This window comes from Microcaecilia unicolor, chromosome 4, assembly GCF_901765095.1.
Source record: "Microcaecilia unicolor chromosome 4, aMicUni1.1, whole genome shotgun sequence".
NCBI classification, from domain to species: domain Eukaryota; kingdom Metazoa; phylum Chordata; class Amphibia; order Gymnophiona; family Siphonopidae; genus Microcaecilia; species Microcaecilia unicolor.
The window spans coordinates 119,719,499-119,740,620 of record NC_044034.1 but is presented as its reverse complement, the minus strand read 5'-3'; the positions used below and the strand labels follow the sequence as shown (position 1 = coordinate 119,740,620).

The window sequence follows — 21,122 nt, the reverse complement described above, 5'->3', positions numbered from 1 at the left end:
GTTGGGGTTGGATTTTAGATTTACTATTCACATACAGCTCTTTGGATTTCTGTGTTTTCTTTTTGCAATGAAGCTCAACTGCCTAGCCCTCAACCATGCTTTTTATTTTGTTAGACCATTTCTTATTTTGTCTACTTCTTCAAGGGTGTCCACTCTATTGCAGATTTATGTATCACCTGAAGGTACTGAACAGAATTGTTCCCAGAACCGATCCCTGGGACACTCCACTACTCAGTGTGAATTCTATTTACCACTAGTCTCTGTCTTTTGCCAGCCAGTCAATTTCTAATCCAGTCCACCACCTTGGGGCCCACCCACAGGCTGCTCAGTTTATTTTATGTACCTTTTTAAAATTGTCTGAACTTTATTCATCTCTGTCTTTGTCAGATAAGGCCAAGAGCACAACTCTAGGATCCAGAAGCAGTCAACAAATTATTACTGATAACAACAAGCGGAGGACCCTGTTACAAGATAACAGCTGGATAAAGAAGAGAGCAGAGGATGAAACGTAAGGGTTAGAACCTGCCACAGTTCTAGGCCCAGCAGGAGAACGTTTCAGCATTGTGATGCTGACCAAAGTAGCATTTTACCAGCGTAATATGTATTATATGAGGTGACGGATTGAGTTTTTATTCACCGAAAACACTAGAATCAGCTAATCAGATGTCAACAAATAAAGCACTGATAATGAAGTCAGATAAGTTGTATTTTTGCTACTGTGCATTTGATAAACACAACAGCTTATACTATAGATCAGTATGCAGCCTGTGGTAGTGTAAAAGGTTAAACTACCACAGGCTTTTAAGAACATAAGAATAGCCATATTTGGTCAGACCAATGGTCCATCTAACCCAGTATCCTGCTCCCAACAGTGGCCAATCCAGGTCACAGGTACCTGGCAGAAACCTAGTTAATAGCAACATTCCATGCAACCAATCCCGGGACAAGCAGTGGCTTCCCCCATGTCGATCTCAATAACAGACTATGAACCTTTCCTCCAGCAACTTGTTGAAACCTTTTTTAAACCCAGATACGCTAACTGCCATTACCACATCCTCTGGCAGCGAGTTCTAGAGCTTAACTATTCTTTGAGTGAAAACATATTTCCTCCTATTTGTTTTAAAAGTATTTCCATGTAGTTTCATTGTGTGTTCCCTGGTCTTTGTATTTTTTGAAAGAATGAAAAATCGATTCACTTCTACCCATTCTACACCACTCAGGATTTGATAGATCTCAATCATATCCCCCATAGACCTCAATTATATCCCCCTGGATATTCAGTGTTGGACCGTATCTGGATATCAGCACTACATATCGGGGTATAGTGAGTTCCTTAGCACTTATCTGGGTATTGGTGATGTTCAGTCCCTGGATAACTACCAGGATTAAGTTAGGGCAGCCTTTTTGCTACCCTTATATTTATCCAGATAGTCACCTGGTTAGTGGACTAAATATTGCACTAACCAGGTAACTCCTGGCTCTGTCTAGACTCCACCACAGCCCATCCTGGCACTGCCTGGATAGTGCTGAGGTGGACTGACTGGATTTTCAGTTGTACTAGCTAGGTAAATGCTGCTGAAAATCTGGGTATGGCCTTGTGAGGGGGACTTATCCAGGTAGGAGCTGTTCCTATCGGGATAAGGCCTGCTAACTATTGGTCCCTCAGTTTTTCTTTGGTTGGGGCTTTTATTTTTTTTCAGATGCCTTATATACCAGACGTTGGTTTCTTTGGCCTGCTGAGGAAAATGGGAGATAGAAAATGTAGAAAATCACACTTGATGTACACTCATCTGTCATCAGGGCAGCAGAAATGAACACACAGCTGAGCACCATGGGAAAGTTAGGTTATAAGGCTACATTCTTAATGATACAAATAGAGGGGCATAATCGAACGCGAACGCCCATCTCCATGGGTGTCTATGTCCGAGAATGGGTACGTGAAGGGGCGGGACAGACCGTATTTGCGAAAAAAATGGGCGCCCATCTTTTTTTTCGATAATATGGTTTGTGCCAGGCAAATGCATCGGATGTGTGCGGATTTGAGCTGGGTGGTTTCGTTTTTCAGCAATAATGGAAACCGAAGGTGCCCAGCTCAAAAACGAACAAATCCAAGGCATTTGGTTGTGGGAGGGGCCAGGATTCGTAGTGCACTGGTCCCCCTCACATGCCAGGAAACCAACCGGGCACCCTAGGGGGCACGTGTAACAAGTGAAAAAATAAGTTAAATACCTCCCAAGTCCATAGCTCCCTTCCTTTGGGTGCTGAGCCTCCCAAATCCCCCCCCCCCCCCAAAACCCACTGCCCATAACTCTACACCATTACCATAGCCCTTATGGCTGAAGGGGGGCACCTAGATGTGGGTACAGTGGGTTTTGGGGACGGTTTGGAGCGCTCCCATTTACCACCACAAGTGTAACAGGTGGGGGGGATGGGTCTGGGTCCTCCTGGGTGAAGTCCACTGCACCCACTAACAACTGCTCCAGGGACCTGCATACTGCTGTGATGGAGCTGGGTAGGACATTTGAGGCTGGCAAAAAAAGTTTTTAAAGTTCTTTTTTTTTGGTGGGAGGGGGTTAGTGACCACTGGGGGAGTCATGGGAGGTCATCCCCAATTCCCTCGGGTGGTCAACTGGGCAGTTGGGGCACTTTTTGGGGACTTGTTCGTGAGAAAATAGGGTCCAGAAAAAGTGACCCAACTTCTCGCTAAAAACGCCTTTCTTTTTTCCATTATCGGCCGAGGGTGCCCATCTCTGCTCGGCCGATAAACATGCTCCAGTCCCGCCTTCACCACGCCTCTGACACGCCCCCTTCAACTTTGTTCGTTCCCGCGACAGATTGCAGTTGGAGGCGCCCAAAATCGGCTTTCGATTATACCGATTTGGGTGCCCACCGGAGAAAGGCGCCCATCTCCTGATTTGGGTCGAAATATGGGCGCCCATCACTTTCGAAAATAAGGTGGATAGTCTTCATATCTATATTTCCTACCATTCTTAGAAAATTAAGGGGCCCTTTTACTAAAGCTTAGCACACATTAAATGCTAAGAAGCCAATTTATACCTATGGACTTTTTAGCATTTAGCATGCGCTAATTTAGGTAGCGCGTGCTAAGCTTTAGTAAAAGGGCTCCTAAATTTGTTTATTTTTGGAGGGGAGATAGGGAGTTGTTGGGGGATGTGAGTACATCAATTTCAATCCCCTCAGCTAATTATGTACTGCTGAGGTACGGTGTTAATATCAGTGATTTACTGCATTTCAATGAAATAGAATAGTCTTTCTAGAATGATCCAATTTGAAGTGCTTTATAAAAATAGACAACAAAGGCAAAAGACAGACGCCAAAATTCAAAAGAGGCTATAATAAGATTTCAAGTAAGGGCTACTGTTATGATTAATTGGAGAAAAGGAAACTTTTCATTGAGTAAAACTTTAAAAAGAACTGATGAAGCTTAGGAGTTCTCTTAAGCAAACAGCTAACCAGTGGACTTGGTGGCGAGGGATTTTTTCCATAATAAGTTAGGACAGATGTGCTCCTGAAAAGAAGCTTCCAGTCTTCATCTGATTGTCTTTTCACAGCTAGTTAAGCATGTTTCTTTGTCACCAGGATGTGTGAGTGGGATTACAAGGGAACAAAACTACAATAGACTATTATATAGCAAGACAGGTTAATAAGTACTGACCAGAACCACTTAGGCTTAGGCCTAATTTTTTTCTGTTTCATTAAATTAATCTGTATTTAAAAAACAACAACAACAACAACAGAGAAAGGGGTGAGTGAATGAGTGGAAGGATTGGATGTCCCCAGACATCTGCACAGAAGGCAGTGTCCTTTTAAAAGGAGTATGTTATGAAAGGTTTGCCTCTTCAGAGGCCCTCTCATTCCTTTAAACCCACCCTATCTACATTTTCGGTTCAAAACCCTTGAGCACCTGAAAAGCAGAGTTAGCCAAACATAGGTGCGCTAGCATTTTTAGCGTACGTTAATGATTAGCATGCACTAAACACAAGAAACACCCATAGGAATATATGGGTTTCTTTAGTGTTTTTCGTGTGCTGATTTTTAGCGTGCGCTAAAAATGCTAGCACGCCTTTGTAAAAGGATCCCTCTATTTGACAACTTCCTTAGTAGTACCATAAATAACAATATATATGTATCACCTTTCTCCTGCTGTAGTCGGCATAGCTTTTTTAAATTTCACTTTAAATGAGAAGCTACAGCATGGGAATACATTGGATTAAATTTCACATCTGATGGCAAAGTTAGTAAATCCATTGGTGTAATCTTCTTTTGAAAAAGAAGGTACAAATAGGCAGCGTAAAATGCAGACACAATATATGAACTATTCAAATCCTCTCACCGCAATAGTAAAATGCATCTTGTGCTCCCTGTACAAGCATAATACACTGGCTCACATTTAGTACTGGAGAAAAGAGGGGATGTCTGTAGGTTGAGATATCACCAGTTTCAATTATAAAGTTCAGGATTCTAACTTCATGTGGTTATTTGTAATTGGATGCTTTATCCCTTTTTCTTACACCTGCAGTGAGAATGAAAATTACGGCAAAGCAGCACTCAGCCGTTACAGATCTGAAGATTCCTTAGACAGGTACCATTGTTTTTCTTTGTGTGTCTTTATGTACTGTATTACGTGATGTTTTAAGCCATTATTGCATGGACTGGTCCTTTTAGGGAGCAATTCTAGATTTAGGTGTAAGTGGACAATAATCCAGATACGCACTATTCTTTGGCACATGCTTTGCAGTTTGGGCGTGGCACACAGACATGTAAATTATAGAATACTGTGATTTCCCTACGCACTTCTCCAGTCTAGGTGCAAACATTTAAGCTAGTTGAATGTCTGTAATAAGTTCTTGTGCATAAAACATACATGTGTATTTAACTGGTTCCACTAGGAAATGAAGACTGCACACAACATTCCATGCCTAACTTTAAGTGCCATTTTTAGAATCTGGGGGATAGTGGCTAGAGCAACATGCTGAGAACCAGAGCTCATTTTCATAGATTTGCATAGCATTTTCCTTCACTGCTTCTGTGAAGGTTAAAAGGAATGCCAAGACACTTTGTGCATTATCCCCCAGATTCTGTATAGCGTGCCTAGAGTTCCGTGCAGTTCTGTGTGTAAATCTAGGTGTATTCTATAACTATGCACATAGAGTAATTGTTTTAACAAGTTGTTAAGCATTGTTAACAGCTCTTAACAAGCAATAATGAGCACTAATTGTCAAAAATTAGAATTTACGTGCATACATTGCTAAGCGTTTTCTGTAATGTACTGTGCATAATTTCTAACATACACAGGCAAAAAGGGTGTGGAAATGGGCATTTTGTGAGCGTCCCAAAATCTACACACGTTGTTGTAAAATATGGGCAAGTACGCGTAAATCTACATGCAGGGATTTACACCAGCTTTTCATTGGTGTAAATGGATGTGCTTAGATTTAGTCTCACGAACTTCTCCTAAGTGAATTCTTAATACCACATGGCAGGGGCATAGCTAGGTGGGGCCATGGGGGCATGGGCTCCCACAGATTTAGCCCTGGCCCCCCTCTACTTTCAACTCCCCGCCGCTGACCCTCTCCCGCCACTTTTGACCCCCCCTCCCACCACCACCGCCGACCCTCCGGTGCCGCCACTGCTGCCAGGTACCTTTGGTGACGGGGGTCCCCAACCCCTGCCAGCCGAAGTCCTCTTCAGCGCCGGTCTCCGGCGTGTTCGCTGATCTGTTTCTGTGAGTCTTGACTCCTGACGTCCTGCAAGGACATGCAGGACAACAGGAGTCAAGACTCACAGAAGCAGATCAGCGAATGCGCCAGAGACCAGCGCTGAATGGGGTTGGGGACCTCCGCCAGCAAAGGTACCTGGCAGCAGTGGTGGCGGGGGAGGGGTGGCGGCAGCGGCGGAGGTCGAAAGTGGCAGGGAAGGCTAAAATGTGCCCCCTCACCTTGGGCTTTGGACCCCCTCCCACCAAGGTCTGGCTACGCCCCTGCTACATGGTATTTAGAATATGCTTAGGCGCAATTGCCTAGTGCACATTCCCTTTAGGCACCATATATAGAATCGGGCCTGCGCACAATAACATGCACACTAAACTGGCTAAAACCAGTCTAACTGAAACGTTGCAAGCCCAGTTTGCTTTGTGCTTCCCTCCCCCAAGCCTGCTCTTCTTCTGGTCTTGGGCAAGTCACTTTATCCTCCATTGCCTCAGGCACAACTTAGATGATAAGTCCCAAGTTAGGGAATTAACTTGTGTGTGTGTGTGTGAACTTGTAATTTGCATTGAACTCAGATTTGGAAAAGTGAGTAAATCTCAAATCTAAATGAAAGTTAATAGAATGCCTTCTAACGGTCTCTGTACATAGCAGAACAAACGCCTCCTTTAAAAAAATTTTTTTTTTGCGATCCTTATTGAAATCCCAAAACAAAGCATATAAAACCAGATATAACTATGTAGAACACATAAATGGATACTGCAGCATACAAAAGTGTATAATGATATGCTTATACAATTGCTAAACCCAGCAAAGGGGTAGTGCTAACAAACACTAACTGAACACTCACCTCTGATCATTTAGATAATTATTTTCTGAATAATAGCCCTCTCCCCATCCCCGCTCCCAGTTCCAACAAATTACAGGGCAAATGCTTTCTGTTTTTTCCCCATTTTGGTTAGCTGTGGGTGTGGCTCTTGACCTGTAGAGTTAGCAGTGGACTAAAATCAATTGCACTCAGTTGGGTAAAACAGAGTAGAGAGGAATTATTCACAGGTGTGATGCTTATGTTATGGCAGCTAAACTAGTTATTTGGGATTCTCTGGATTCAAGGTCAGCATTAGGGAGACAGAAGCATTAAACACACATATTCATTGATTCTTTGTAGAGTTTATTCAGCCCAGCTTCCAACTGAGATGAGTCTCTGATTTATTAAGACAGCCCAGAATCCAGGCTACTACCAATACACATTCCTTATTCAAATTAATTACCCAGAACTTATTATAAATCTGCAAAGATGCATGAATTATGGTTCATACGTAAAATAGCTTAATTTGGAATAAAGATTAGCTTACTGCTATTATTATGCCAGCCATTTCACGCTCTGGCAATTGAATTACCAATTAAAACACTTTAAGAAACATCATCAAAACCACTGAAATAGAAACTGAATCATTAGACCCCTTCAGGATAGCCAAGGTCTGTTATACACACCTAAACCTAAGAGAGGGTTGGGAGTAGAGCAGGATTACGGCATAGGCAAACTAGGCACATGCCTAGGGGCAAAATGTGTAGGTGAGGCCTTCTCAGACACACTGATTCAATAGCTCCCAAGTAAAATTTTTGCCTTGGTAAATCAGCTGTTGGAAGAAAGGAGAGTGGTGGTAGTGGTGGTGATGGGGGGAGGTAAGGAGACTTGCTGATTTCCCTCTGCATTCAGAACCATGTAGGGCCTGTCCGTAGGAGTTTTAAAATACTTTTATATTACTAGGGGCAGCCCAGTGTATTTGTTAACCCAGAGCTTGCCAAAGGATTAATCCTGCTCTGTTTGGGAGCCCTAATTATTATAATATACTTCCACCCAAGGCATTGGTGCCTTTGTTCAATAAATGGATGGCTCAGGGCATTTACCATGTTCTAACTACTGGGATTCTGCTGTACTAAAATGTAAATTTTTTTTCACAAAAGGGACTCCAACATTAAAATGAATAGGGGCAGCTTTAAAAATTGTTATGCATTTTGTCATGGTTGGACACATGCAAAGTTCCTGGCTTGACAACGTGGGTTAATTTTTTTTTTTAAATATATTTAGATACAATGCAGATAAATCAAGAGGTCATTATAGCTAAATAAAATTACAAACAGCCATGAGTTGTTACGCTGACCTCAGGTTCTCCTCTTCCAACTGAATGCTGCTATGTGCATTCCTGAATACTTTAGATATTAGCTGGACCTTTCAGAGAATCAGAGGCCTTTGCCAGTGCAGATTAGGATGCCCCATGATTTTGTGTTCAGCTAAAAAAATAAAATTATACAAAAACAATTTTTTTTCAAATGGAGGCCCCTTTTCACAAGAGCCTAAGCCAAATGACCTTGCTGTGCCCCCATTCTGATAGGCCCTGGGATTTACAAAAAGGGAAATAATACATCCCCCTGATGCCACAGAAGAAAATATGAGAAACAGCTATGTTTTCTCTATTTAGGCCTATCTATAACTATCCTTTGTTTACCTTGGACTAATAAGGGGCTGCCTAGATTTACCTGACAATAACACACTTAAATACTGGTGTTCTAGTCATTTACACACTTAAGTGGGTAATAATCCAGCTATTTGCTGTTCTGTAAATATGCGCCAATCTTCGTACTTTGCAGGTGGGTGTTCACATGGGCATACACTTATGCAAGTAAATTACAAAATATTCCCCCAAATTCTATAAATGGCGCTCAAAATTGCATGCTCAAATTTAGGCATGTGCCCAATTTGTGCATGCAGTTTAACTAAGTAACAAGCCAATTAACGCCAATAATTGGGTGCCAGAAATCAATTATTGGTGCTAATTGGCAACAATTTTAATTTATATACACATCTTGCTGGGAACTATTCTTTAAAGATGTGTGCATACATTTGTTTTGCATGCAACTCAAAAGGGGGGCATGGCCATAGGAGAGGCATGGGCAGGTCAGGGTTATTCACTAAAGATGTGTACAGTATTATAGAAAAACGGGAGATCTGTGCTAATGTAGACCATGTAAATTCTCATGCCCAAAACTGGGCATGGATCTCGTCACTAAGCACTATTCTATAAACGGAGTGCACTGAGTGCTCATTTTTTTTGTGTCCAAATTTGGGCATTATTTACTGAATCTAGTCCATTATCCTGCTTCCAACAGTGGTCATTCCAAGTCACAAGTACCTGGCAGAAACCCAAATAGTAGCAACATTCCCCCTGGATTCTATATAGGTTGCCCAAAGTTTGGTACATAAATTTGGACGTGGATCCCAATTCTATGCATAAACTAATTAATGAGCCATTAACAATAATTGGTGTTAATTGGAAGTCGTTTGGGTTTACGTGCAGACCTGCCCTGTGTCCGATTCTATAAAATGCGCACCTAAACTTTACAGCGTGCAATTCAAAAGGAGGCGTGACTATGGGAGGGGCATGGGCAGGTTGGAGCGTTCCGGAAATTAGGCACAATGTTATAGAATATGGTAGTGGTTCCCAAACCTGGTCATGGAGGCACTCCAACCAGTCAGGTTTTCAGGATATTCGCAATGGATATTCATGAGAGAAATTTGCATGCACTATATGTTTAACTGCCATTAGTTGTGCACCAGCATTTACATCAGGTTATCAGCAGGCATTAGTGTCATGCCCAAAGTTAGGTATGATAGTGTTCTGTAAAGGGCGCTCTTCTCAGAGTACTATCTTAGCATGGATTGGCCTGGTGCCTAAATGCGGGTACCATTTACTGAATTCCGCCCTTACTCCCTAATTCTATAAAAGCCACCAAAAATTGCACATGCAAATTTAATTGAATAACAAACTAATTAGTGTCAATACTTAGCTTTTAACAAGCAATTATTGACACTAATTAGACTTAATTGGAACTTACATGTGTAAATTTAGGCATACGATGTGCACCTAAATTTTACACGCGAGTGAAAAAAGGGGTGTGGAAATGGGAGGGTTATGGGCGGAACAGGGGAGTTCCTAGCATTTACGCGCCTTATTATAGAAAACGGGGGCTACATGCCCAATTTAGGCTTGTACATTCTCACCACGTTTCAGTTGGTGCTGTTTTACTTTGGGGTTGTGAGTCCTTTGTTCATAGTGGAAACTACGAAAGACTGATCTCAGGAACATTATGGGGGCAGTGAGGGCTCCCGCGCTAACTGGGTAGTGTGCTGGGATAGCATAGCACTAAAAAATACGGCCCTATTTTCCCTAACGCAGGAAATGCTACGCGCTGGGACTGGAACTACTGCCGGCGCCCATGTTAGGCTGATTAGTGTGTGGTAAGCCCGCGTTGGGCTTACTGCCGCTTTGTAAAAGGGCCCTTTTAGGTGCGGCCATTTGCACCAGCTGAAATGTGGTGCAAATGTACGTGCCTAAATTAGGCTCTTATCCCCATTATTGTATAATGACGCGCATTAATTTTAGGAATGCCCCTGTTACGCCCATGATCCTCTCATTTCCGCACCCCCCCTTTTTCAGATCATGTGTAAATACCAATTAAATCTAATTAGTCCCAATAATTGCTTGTTGAAAACCCTATTGGCACTAATTAGATCATTATTCAATTAAATTGCGCAAATAGGACATGGTGAAATTTGCGCACACAATGTTTGGTGACTTTTCTGGAAATAGGGGGATAATACTCTTGAAAAGTGAGTCAGTCACATCTTCATCTCTGGTTAAAGGCTCACCCGCCATGAAAATTAATTTTATGGTTTCCTTTGTTCAAAGGATTTGGTAGATGCACTTAACTGTAGTAAAGATATCCATGGCTGACATGTCAGGGTCCCATTTCAACGTGTTAAGACTGATATATTTTGGAAGATAAAGAAAAGCTAATAATAATAAGACCTGTTGCTATGTGAAGTTACAGATGAACACACAATGGGACCCTTTTACAAAGCTGCACTAAGAAATAGACTTAGCACACCCCTTACGTGGCCTTTCCTGCACACTAAGGGCCAGACTTTATATATGGCGCCTATAAAATTCACACGGTAAACATTTCCGCCTAAGCGTGTTCTATAAGTGACGCCCAGATTTATGCGCAGTATATAGAATATGCTTAGTTGATATCTCAGCACCTAAAACTATGCGCATCCATTTACACCAATGAAAACATGGTGTAAATCCTGGCGCGTAGATTTATACGCACTGGACTATATTCTATAACACACCTAAATTTAGGAATGCCTCAGAACGTCCATTTCTCCACTCATAGCCACGCTGCTTTTGAACTGTGCACATGAAATGTTAGGCGCAGTTCATTACAGAATACGCTTAGCGAGTTCTGCATGTAAATTCTAATTATTGCCGATTAATGCTCATTATTGCTTAAGTGCTGGTATCAATGCTGATTAGCTTGTTAAGTCAATTAAGTTACACATGTTGTTATAGAATACGCATCGATTTTGGCACGAATCTCTAGGCGTGTTATATAAAATCTGGCCCTAAGCCCATTTTTAGTGTGGCCGTCAAAAAGGCCTTTTTTCAATTTTTTAACATTTCTGGCCATTTGCTAATGTTAGCATTAGTGTGCAGCCATTTCAAAAAATTACCAGGGGAGCACTTACCACCTTCTATTTAGAAGGCACTAAGGGCTCTCGTGTTATTGACGTTCCAACTAGTCAATGCAGCAGTAATGTTAGTGCACTAGATAGTTATAAGTACATAAGTGTTGCCATACTAGGACAGACAGAAGATCCATCAAGCCCAATATCCTGTTTCCAACAGTGGCCAATCCAGGTCACAAGTACCTGGCAAGATCCCAAAACAGTACAATACATTTTATGCTGCTTATCCTAGAAATATAACAAAATGTTTAAACACACATGAATACAAGTGTATTGCTTCTTCAGCTTATTGAGAGTGGAGTAGTCTCATATGTAACACACGATAAAGATTATTTGATTTTTCACCCAATGACTGGGTGTATTATCTGTGTGTATTGTCTAATCATTGACTGAACCTCCACCACCCTTTGCTAATCTTATATATAAAGATATATTTCTGTTTGTCAATATGCTAACATCTAATTTTATGTAGCACTTAGCTTGAACAAGTTGGTGCTCTTAAAACCCCTAGAAATATGCAGTGGATTTTCCCAAGTGCATTTTAGTAATGGCTTATGGACTTTTCTTTTACGAAGCTATCCAAACCTATTTTAAACCCCGCTAAACTAACTGCTTTTACCACATTCTCTGGCAACGAATTCCAGAGTTTAATTACACATTGAGTGAAGAAATATTTTCTCTGATTTGTTTTAAATTTACTACTTTGTAGCTTCATTGCATGCCCCTTAGTCCTAGTATTTTTGGAAAGAGTAAACAAGTGATTCACATCTATCCGTTCCACTCCACTCATTATTTTATAAACCTCTATCATATCTCCCATCAGTTGTCTTTTCTCCAAGCTGAAGAACCCTAGCTGCTTCAGCCTTTCTTCATAAGGAAGTCGTCTCATCCCCTTTATCATTTTTGTTGTCCTTCTCTGTACCTTTTCTAATTCCGCTAATTAGTGTAACCTTGCCCATATTTGCAGCTTTTTCTATATAGAATTGCAAATGAATGAAGCTATGTTTTAATTGTAATTGTAAATATGTTTCAATGTTTTTTCTTCACCAGCATTCCCTACGATGAGGAGAATGGCTGCAGACCGATTCATAATCGGTTCCGATCTGAGGACGCTCTTGACAGGTGTGGTCTTATTTTCCATGTGGCAGTTTGTGATTAGAAGCTGCTCTCTGACAGGACCCTAGGGGTATAAGGCCTGATATTCAGCCGGCAGTGGGCAGCGCATTTGCTGTCCATCACCGGTGTTTAACCCATATATTCAATACCAGGCTGTATCCAGCGACCAACATTGAATATCCGGGTTTATTTTGGCTGCTAAAAAGTTATTAACCGGTTAACTTTTTAGTGGTCAAAGATAGGCCTGCTATTTAAGCGGCCTATTTTGACCGCTCAACATAGCTGGTGTGGTGCTGAATATTCACACCTAACTGGCTATGTCATGCATTATAGCTGGTTAGCAGCTAGCCGCTAACCGGGATATTTAGTGGGATATCCCTAACCTGTTAAATATCCGCGGTTAGGTGATCCGGCCAGGAGCCATTTCTGGCCGGTTAAATAGTTTTCAATATCAGGGGGATATAGTTTAGTTGCTGAGAGCATTAGCGGGAAAAACAAAGGGAACGCTTTCTGGCAAAATATCTTACACCAAATCCCTCCTGAAATAAAGTATACTATGCTGTACCAAAAGCAGTTGTGATGCACACACATGTAAGCATATACATACATTGTAGAAGTTAATATGAAACACATTCATATGATATAAAATGCACTGTAATTGTAAAATAAAGAGCCTGATATTCAGTCGGCAGCTTTATGCCTGGAAATTCAATGCCAGGCCATATTTATTTATTTATTTATTGCATTTGTATCCCACATTTTCCCACCTTTTTGCGGCTTCAGTGTGGCTTACAATAAGAAATGAATGATGGAAGTACAATTTGTTACAAATTGGTTATGGATTACATTGTGCAGAATTATGCAAGACAATCGAAGTGTCGCTAAGGAGTGCAACAATGGAACACAAACATTGAACATTGGAAGGAGATAATGGGAGCTTAAAGGGCAATACTAAGGCATAAAGACATATGGTATACATATTTCTGTGAGTAAAGGTATGAGTGATGTGGGATTACGGGGGATGAGAGTTCAGAAGTGGATGTATAGTGTATTAATGAACAGTAAGTGTGGATTTTATGTGTTTTGGCTCTTTTCATAAATTTTTTAAAAAAGATGGGTCTTCAATAATCTGCGGAAGGAAGCTTGCTCGTGGATCATTCTTAAGTTGCGCGGCAGTGTATTCCAAAACTGCGTGCTCATGTGAGAAAAGGTTGACGCGTGTAGCGTCTTGTATTTCAAGCCCTTGCAATTGGGGAAGTGGAGGTTGAGGAAGGTTTGGGATGATCTTTTGGCGTTTCTGGGTAGTAAGTCTATTAGCTCAGACATGGAGGCTGGGGCTTCGCCGTGGATGATTTTGTGGACTAATGTGCGTACTTTAAAAGTGACGCGTTCCTTGAGTGGAAGCCAGTGCAGTTTCTCTCGTAATGGTTTTGCACTTTCATATTTTGGCTTTCCAAAGATGAGTCTGGCTGCCGTATTTTGGGCTGTTTGAAGTTTCCTCAGTGTTTGCTCTTTGCAACCTGCGTATAGTGAGTTGCAGTAGTCCAGGTGGCTGAGTACGAGGGATTGCACTAGGCTGCGAAAGACGGATCTTGGGAAGAATGGTCTTATCCTTTTCAATTTCCACATGCAGTAAAACATCTTTTTAGTTGTGTTGTTTGCGTGAGTTTCGAGTGTTAGGTGGCGGTCGATAGTGACTCCAAGGATTTTGAGCGTTTCTGAGATTGGAAGGTTTAGGTTTGGTGTGTTTATAGCGGTGAATTCCTTTGTGTTGTACTGGGAGGTGAGTATCAGGCATTGAGTTTTTTCAGCTCGCAGCTTTAAGCATTGAATTTCTAGGTTTGCAGAACCGGTTGAAGCATAGCAGGTTAAGTGCAATATTCACCGGCTGTGGGAGGCATCGCATAAAAATAGAACGAGAAACTTAAACCAGGGTCTATATGACATAGGAAGCCAGTGTAACTGAAGGAACAAAGGAGTGATATGATTGTATTTTTTGGCATGTGATACTAGATGGGCAACTGATAGTTCTGTCGGATTTGAAGATGACATAGTTGGATCTGTGTAATACCAGGGTACACCGACTTACAATAGTCTAAGCAGGAGATAATGAAGGCATGAATAGAAGGAAAGTCTAAAAGTTTGTAAATAGAGCGCAGATGGCATAGCCAAAGGACGCCAGGCTTAAAAAGGAGAGGGCAGGAATCAAAGATGACACCTAAGTAGAGAAAGGAACAGAATTGCCTCCTTAGATTGCAAGCCCTCTAGGGTTAGGGAAATATCTAGTGTATTTCTATATAACACACCTTCTACTACTACTGAAAGCTGCGAGCTAAATTCAAATAAACAAACCCTATTTTGAGGGAAGTTACCAAAGGCATTTATTTACCCCAGTAAATAAATTGCTAGTCGGGCAGATTGCCCTTGCTGGAAAATGTTTCCTCTCACAGTGCTAAAAATTTGTGCAGCCTTCCCCAGTGGGTATATTTTCAGCTGGATCACAATGGAGTGTTGCTAGTGTGTTTGGGTCAGGAGAGGAAAGCAGCATATGCAGACTTGATTTTCAAAATTACAAGCACTGCTTTACATTTGATGTGTCACACACAAAAATAGTGAGTGCAAATGTGCCTCATTACATGGAACTTGTGGGTAATTTTTATTTCTTTTATTTAGGGGCCCTTTTACTAAGCTGTGTAGGCACCTACGTGTACCCAACGCGTGTCCATTTTGAGTTACCGCCCGGCTACCACATGGCCTTTACTGTAATTTCATTTTGACGTGCGTCCACTATGCGCACCGGAAAATATTTTTATTTTCTGGCACGCAGGTGGTAATGGGGCAGTAATAATCATTGTACACGCATAGACCATTTCTGCCCGGTTACCGCGTGAGACCTTACCGTTAGGTCAATGGCTGGATGGTAAGATCTCAGACCCAAAATGGATGCGTGGCAATTTTCATTTTGCCACGTCCATTTTCAGCAAAAATTTTGAAAAAAGCATTTTTTACAGGTGCGCTGAAAAATGATCCTGCGTGCGCCCAAAACACGCATCTACACTACCACAGGCCATTTTTCAGCGCGCCTTTGTAAAAGGGACCATTAATTTCTTATATACCGCCTGCAAGCTTTCAAAGGAAAATGTCCTATGTAGTTTTACCTTTGCAAATGAGCAACCAAGTCCCTAAGCACTGAAGTGTGTCTACACCTTGCAACAGCAGAGGGGGCTACTGAATTTTTTCTTTCTTGTTCTTTATAAAATGGAATCTATTAATCTTCTTACTTCCTCATTGTATGCTGCATCTTCCCAGCCTCTCATGATAATTTATTGTTTCAGTTTATCTAATATATATTTTTTACAGGATTCCAGGAAAAGTTGGAGCTGATACAGGAAGAAAGGCTGCAACCCTGGAAAGAGGGTAAGATCTGTTATCTGAGATTTCCGTTTCAGCTTTAGAGGGTGACCAAAATCGGTGTTCTTGGTTGCGACCAAAACCAAAGCAGCAGTTGAAACTGAAAACAGCACCTCCCCACCTGGCAGGTCCTCCCAGGCCACTACCCCTGACTCCCCAACAGAGAGAGTGGGTCCTCCCAGGCTGCTACTCCCAACCTCTTGGCAGAGAGAGCAAGACCCGCCGGAATGACCAACCTCAACACTCCCACCACCCGAAGGCCCTCTCTGGGCTTACGTTGAAATGCCCTGGTGCGCTAGTTGCCTCTTCCAGGCAGGAGCGAACTCCAGTTGCTCATAACCCCATTAGTTCCTCAGTCAAAATGGCTGCCGTGATGTCCTATTGTAGGCTTGTGAGACTGCTACGGGAGGTCCTGGCAGCCATTATGTGACTGGAACCAGCATGGGCAGGAGCAATTCTCAGTCTGAAAATGGCTGCTGGGACATCCTATGGCTAGGGTTACCATATGTCTGGATTTACCCGGACATGTCCTCTTTTTGAGGTCATGTCCGGGCAACTGGGCGGGTTTTTTCAATCTGCCTGTTTGTCCGGATTTCAGAAATCCGGACAAAGGGACAGATTGCTAGCCTCTCCTCCCCTTACTTACTACTGCCCTGGTGGTCTAGTGACCTCTTCCACCTTCGGGCCAGGAAAGAGCCCCCTCTTTCCTGCCCGGAGCGCTGCCCTGCATGCATCCTTCCTGTTGGTGATCTCGGCGCCAATTCAAAATGGCCACCGAGATCGGACCGTAGGGATGCCCAGAAGTCTGACTGTCTGTAGGTAGTATGGGAATGTCAAGCCAAAATTCTCAAGGAGTGGAAGGTTTTCCAAGCTACAAACAGGCAAATGTGTTATTCAAAGGATAAGTGATACTCTCGGTTTCCCAGGCTCCTTACCCTCTCTTCTCATACTCCCTTCTACCACAGACTTCTCCAATGACCAAGTTCCTCTTCCACCTCCAGATCTTATGCTTTAATTTTGCAGCTCAAAAAGAGCGAAACATGCAGATTAGACACTTGCAAGTTATTATTACATAGTTTTCGATACTTATCTTTCTTATTCTCTTTTTTTCTCCACAGATCAGTTTCTTCAGATAAAACACCAGGTTCACCAAATAGGTATATGTTCATAAGATATATCCCTGAATGCCTATCTTGCCCCTGAATGCCTATACATATCTCATAGAAGGATGCGCTGTTTTCCTAGTGTCTACTTTTATGCACATATATATATTTATGATATATGTAATAATCAAGTATGTGCTTATAAAATTACCCCGTATTTTATATATATATATATATGCCCCGGAACAGGTTACTTCCTGTTCCGGGGCAGAGAAGAAGCATGGAACAACGGAGGGCAGGCGCGCGCGGCACCCCCCCCAGTGGCGTGCACCTGGCGGGGGGGGGTGTTCCTTCGCGGGGGTGTCCTTTTGCCGGGGGGGGGGGGGTGCTGCACCCGGGGAGGGTGCGGGGAGAATCTGCGATCCACCCTGGGTGCCAGCCCCCCTAGGAACGCCACTGGCTATGAGCCAGTATTCAAATTGACTTGTACATTTACTGGCAGCTGGTATTATTGGCTGTCTTCAAAATAAGTAGTAGTTTTGTTGCTTTTAAGACTATTACAGCTAACCATACAATTTATTGAAAATAAAAAGTGTTTCAACATAAGAAACATTTTTTCCCACGGCCCTATGATTATAATCTTAACTGGCTGTTCAACTGCTATGAGCTTTAAGCCTAAGATATGATGGTCCCAAATATTTTCATAGGCACATATATTTGAAGTGATGTATTGAATAAATTATGTGTTTATAAAATTAGTGTACTTGAATGTAACATATTTTCAGCTACTACTGAAAGGTGTGAGCTAAATCCAAATAAACAACCCTATTTTGAGGGCAGTTACCAAAGTCATTTACCCTAGTAAATAAATTGTTACTTGGGCACATTGCCCTTGCTGGAAAATGGTTCATTTCAAAGTGCTAAAAATATGTGCAGCCTTTTTCATTGTGTTTATTTTCAGCTGGATTAAAATGAAGTGTTGCTGGTGTGTTTGGGTCAGGGGAGGAAAATCAGCACATGTAGGCCTGATTTTCAAAACTACAAGCACTGCTTTACACTTGATGTATCACACAGAAATAGTGAGTGCACATGTGCCTTATCACATGGAACTTGTAGGCAATTTTTATTTATTTCTTTTAGGGCCCTGTTTACTGCTACTACTACTACTTATCATTTCTATAGCTCTGCTGGACGTATGCAGCGCTTCACACTTGAACATGGAGAGACAGTCCCTGCTCAATAGAGCTTACAATCTAATTATGACAGACAAACAGGACAAATGAGGGATAAGGGTTAGGACAAAGGTGTGCCACCATTTTTAGTGCATGTTAAAAATTAGCACTTACTAACCATGTAGACACCCATAGGAATATTATGAGCATCTACAGTTAGCACGAGCTAATTTTAAGCGTGTGCTAAAACTCTAGCATATCTTTGTAAACAGGGCCCTTAATTTCTTATATACTGGCTGCAAGCTTTCAAAGAGAGATGTTCTGTGTGGTCTTCCCTTTGTAAATTACCAACCAAGTCCCTACGCACCGAGGTGTGTGTACACCTTACAACAGCAGAGGGGGAGGGGCCACTGATATTTTTCTCTTTCATGTTCTTTTTAAAGTTATGCTGTAGCCGTGTTAGTCCACTTTTAAAGGTAATAAATAGAAATAAAACAAAGCATAGAAAAGAAAATAAGATGATACCTTTTTTATTGGACTAACTTTTGATTAGCTTTCGAAGGTAACCCTTCTTCAGATCAGAAATAAGCAAATGTTGACTTATGTTCTTTCTAAAATGGAATCTGCTTACTTCCTCATTGTGAAGCTACTGCATCTTCCTAGTGTCTCATGATTCTTTATTGTTTCAGCATATCTTTTATATTTTTTTACAGGGTTCCAGGAAAAGTTGGAGCTGATGTGGGAAGAAAAGCTGCAACCCTGGAAAGAGTAAGCACAGGGTAAGATCTGTTATCTGAGATTTCAGTCTCTGCTTTAGAGGGCGACCAAAACCGGGGTTCTTGGTTTCAGCTGAAACCAAACCCACAGCCGAAATTTGCCACTTGGTTTCTTCTGAAACCAAAAACAACACCTCCCACCTGGTAGAGAGCAGGCCACCATCCCTGACTTCCCGGCAGAAGGAGCGGGTCCTTCTGGGCCGCTACCCCCAACCTCTCGGCAGATAGAACGAGACCTGCCAAACCAACCCCTCCACCCTCCCACCACCCAAAGACCCTCCCCAGGCCTAATTTGAAATGCCCTGGTGGTCTAGTGTCCTCTTCTAGGCAGGAACTATACCTAGTTGCTCATACCCCACCAGTTCCTCAGTCAAAATGGCTGCCATGATTTCTGTTTGCAGACTTGTGAGACTACTGTGGGAGGTCCGGGCAATCATTTTGAGATTGGAACCAACATGGGCAAGAGCAATCTGCAGTCACTTCTGTCCATGCCGGTTACAATCTGAAAATGTCTGCCAGGACCCCAGCCATTTTGACTGAGGAATCGGCGGGTGCAGGAGCAACTGTGAATTGCTCCTTTCCAGAAGAGACCACTAGACCACCATGGAACTTAAAGGTGGGCCTGAGTAGGGCCTTTCTGTGGTGAGAGAGTGGAGGGCGGAGGGGTTACAGGGCATGGCCAGCACAGTGGCCTGAGAGGATTTGCTCTCTGTGCACTTGCATTTTCAGCTGAAACTTAAGAATGCCCGAACCTGGATTTCGGCCCAATTTTGATGCTGAAGCCAAAACTGAAATTTGGTCGTCCTTTACGTAACTTAATCGAAGGAGACTATGGCTGAAATACTGTGTAAAAGAAAGAGGCAGGGAAAGTACAGGAAAGATGAGAAACTTACCTACCTCTAGGTGAGCTCACAGCTAACTGAGCATCTAACAGCATTTAGGGGCAATTCTGTAACTGGGCACCTCCAGTTAGGTGTGCCAATTCCACACACTGAGCACCAATTTTATAATGGCATCTGTACACTAGGATGCCATTATAGTATAACAGTGTAAGTTGGCATTTGCGTGCCTAACATTAGATGAAATCATTTACACCAGGTCAATGGCTGGTGTACATGGGCATGCCTAAATGTTCTAAAAAAAAAAAAAAAAAAAAAAATTAATAGTATTCAGTTAAATGTATAAGTTTTAGACATGTCCAAGCCCCTTCTATGCTCCGCCCATGTGTTGCCCCTTTACAGTTACCAACCAAATCACTTTCATGCTAACTTATAGAATACATGTGCAAGTGCCACTGTTCTGTGCACTTGTGTGCTCAAGGTGTGCGTAACTATACACGCCCAGTTACAGTATGATATTAGGCAGGATAACATTCACCCTTTAACTTTCTCTCCTTTAAAGTGATGTTCATTAGCAATCAGTGTCACACAAAAGTTTATATCTGTGAACAACTATAATAACCATCAAACATCAACACAAGACAAAGGTCAACACACAAGGAAGGGAAGTATATAGCAGAACTATCACTCCACAAGGACAATACGTAGTCAAATACTAATCAGAATATGGAAATTCTAGCAAATCTCCAGGGCTACAATCAGTATATCAGCCAACAGTGATATACTGATTGAACAAGCTCACTGAAATAACCAGGTCTTAAGTCTAAACTTAAAGCATATCAAAGATGGATCAGACCATAGGGATACCCAGAAGTCTGACTGTCTGTAGGTAATATGGGAATGTCAAGTCAAAATTCTCAAGGAAATTCTCAATGCAAATTTGTAATTCAGAGTATAAGTGATACTCTTGGTTTCCGAGCCTCCTTATCCTCTCTTCCCATACCCTTATTGCTACAGACATCTCCAGTGACCAAGTTCCTCTTTCACCTCCAGATCTTATGCTTTAATTTTGCAGTTCAAAAAGAGTGGAACATGCAGAACAGACACTTGCAAGTTATTATTACAGTTTTCAGTACTTATCATTCTTATTCTCTTTTTCTCCGCAGGTCGGTTTCTTCAGATAAAACACAAGGTTCACCAAATAGGTATGTGTTCATAAGATATATCCCTAAATGCCAATCTTGCCGCTGCTCTGCCAATTCTGTGCACTTAGGAAAGCCTACACATATCACAGAAGTAGGTGCTCTTTTCCTACTGTCTACTTTTATGCATATATATATATAGATATATATATATATAGATAGATAGATAGATAGATATAGACCA

General features: G+C 42.0%; 1 protein-coding gene across 6 annotated transcripts in view; it reads left to right on the top strand.

Moving 5' to 3' along the window:
- Positions 1–21,122, top strand: part of LOC115468681 (sciellin-like) — a 189,761-nt gene that overhangs the window by 50,443 nt on the left and 118,196 nt on the right. For 4 of the 6 annotated variants that reach the window (XM_030200581.1, XM_030200582.1, XM_030200580.1 and 1 more), the window contains exons 3-9: positions 388–508; positions 4,541–4,603; positions 12,370–12,441; positions 15,796–15,852; positions 16,965–17,003; positions 18,835–18,900; positions 20,903–20,941. In XM_030200581.1, coding sequence (XP_030056441.1) covers positions 388–508; positions 4,541–4,603; positions 12,370–12,441; positions 15,796–15,852; positions 16,965–17,003; positions 18,835–18,900; positions 20,903–20,941 — 457 coding nt within the window. The remainder of the gene's footprint in view (positions 1–387; positions 509–4,540; positions 4,604–12,369; positions 12,442–15,795; positions 15,853–16,964; positions 17,004–18,834; positions 18,901–20,902; positions 20,942–21,122) is intronic. The other 2 variants (XM_030200583.1, XM_030200586.1) reach the window with 1 other exon arrangement.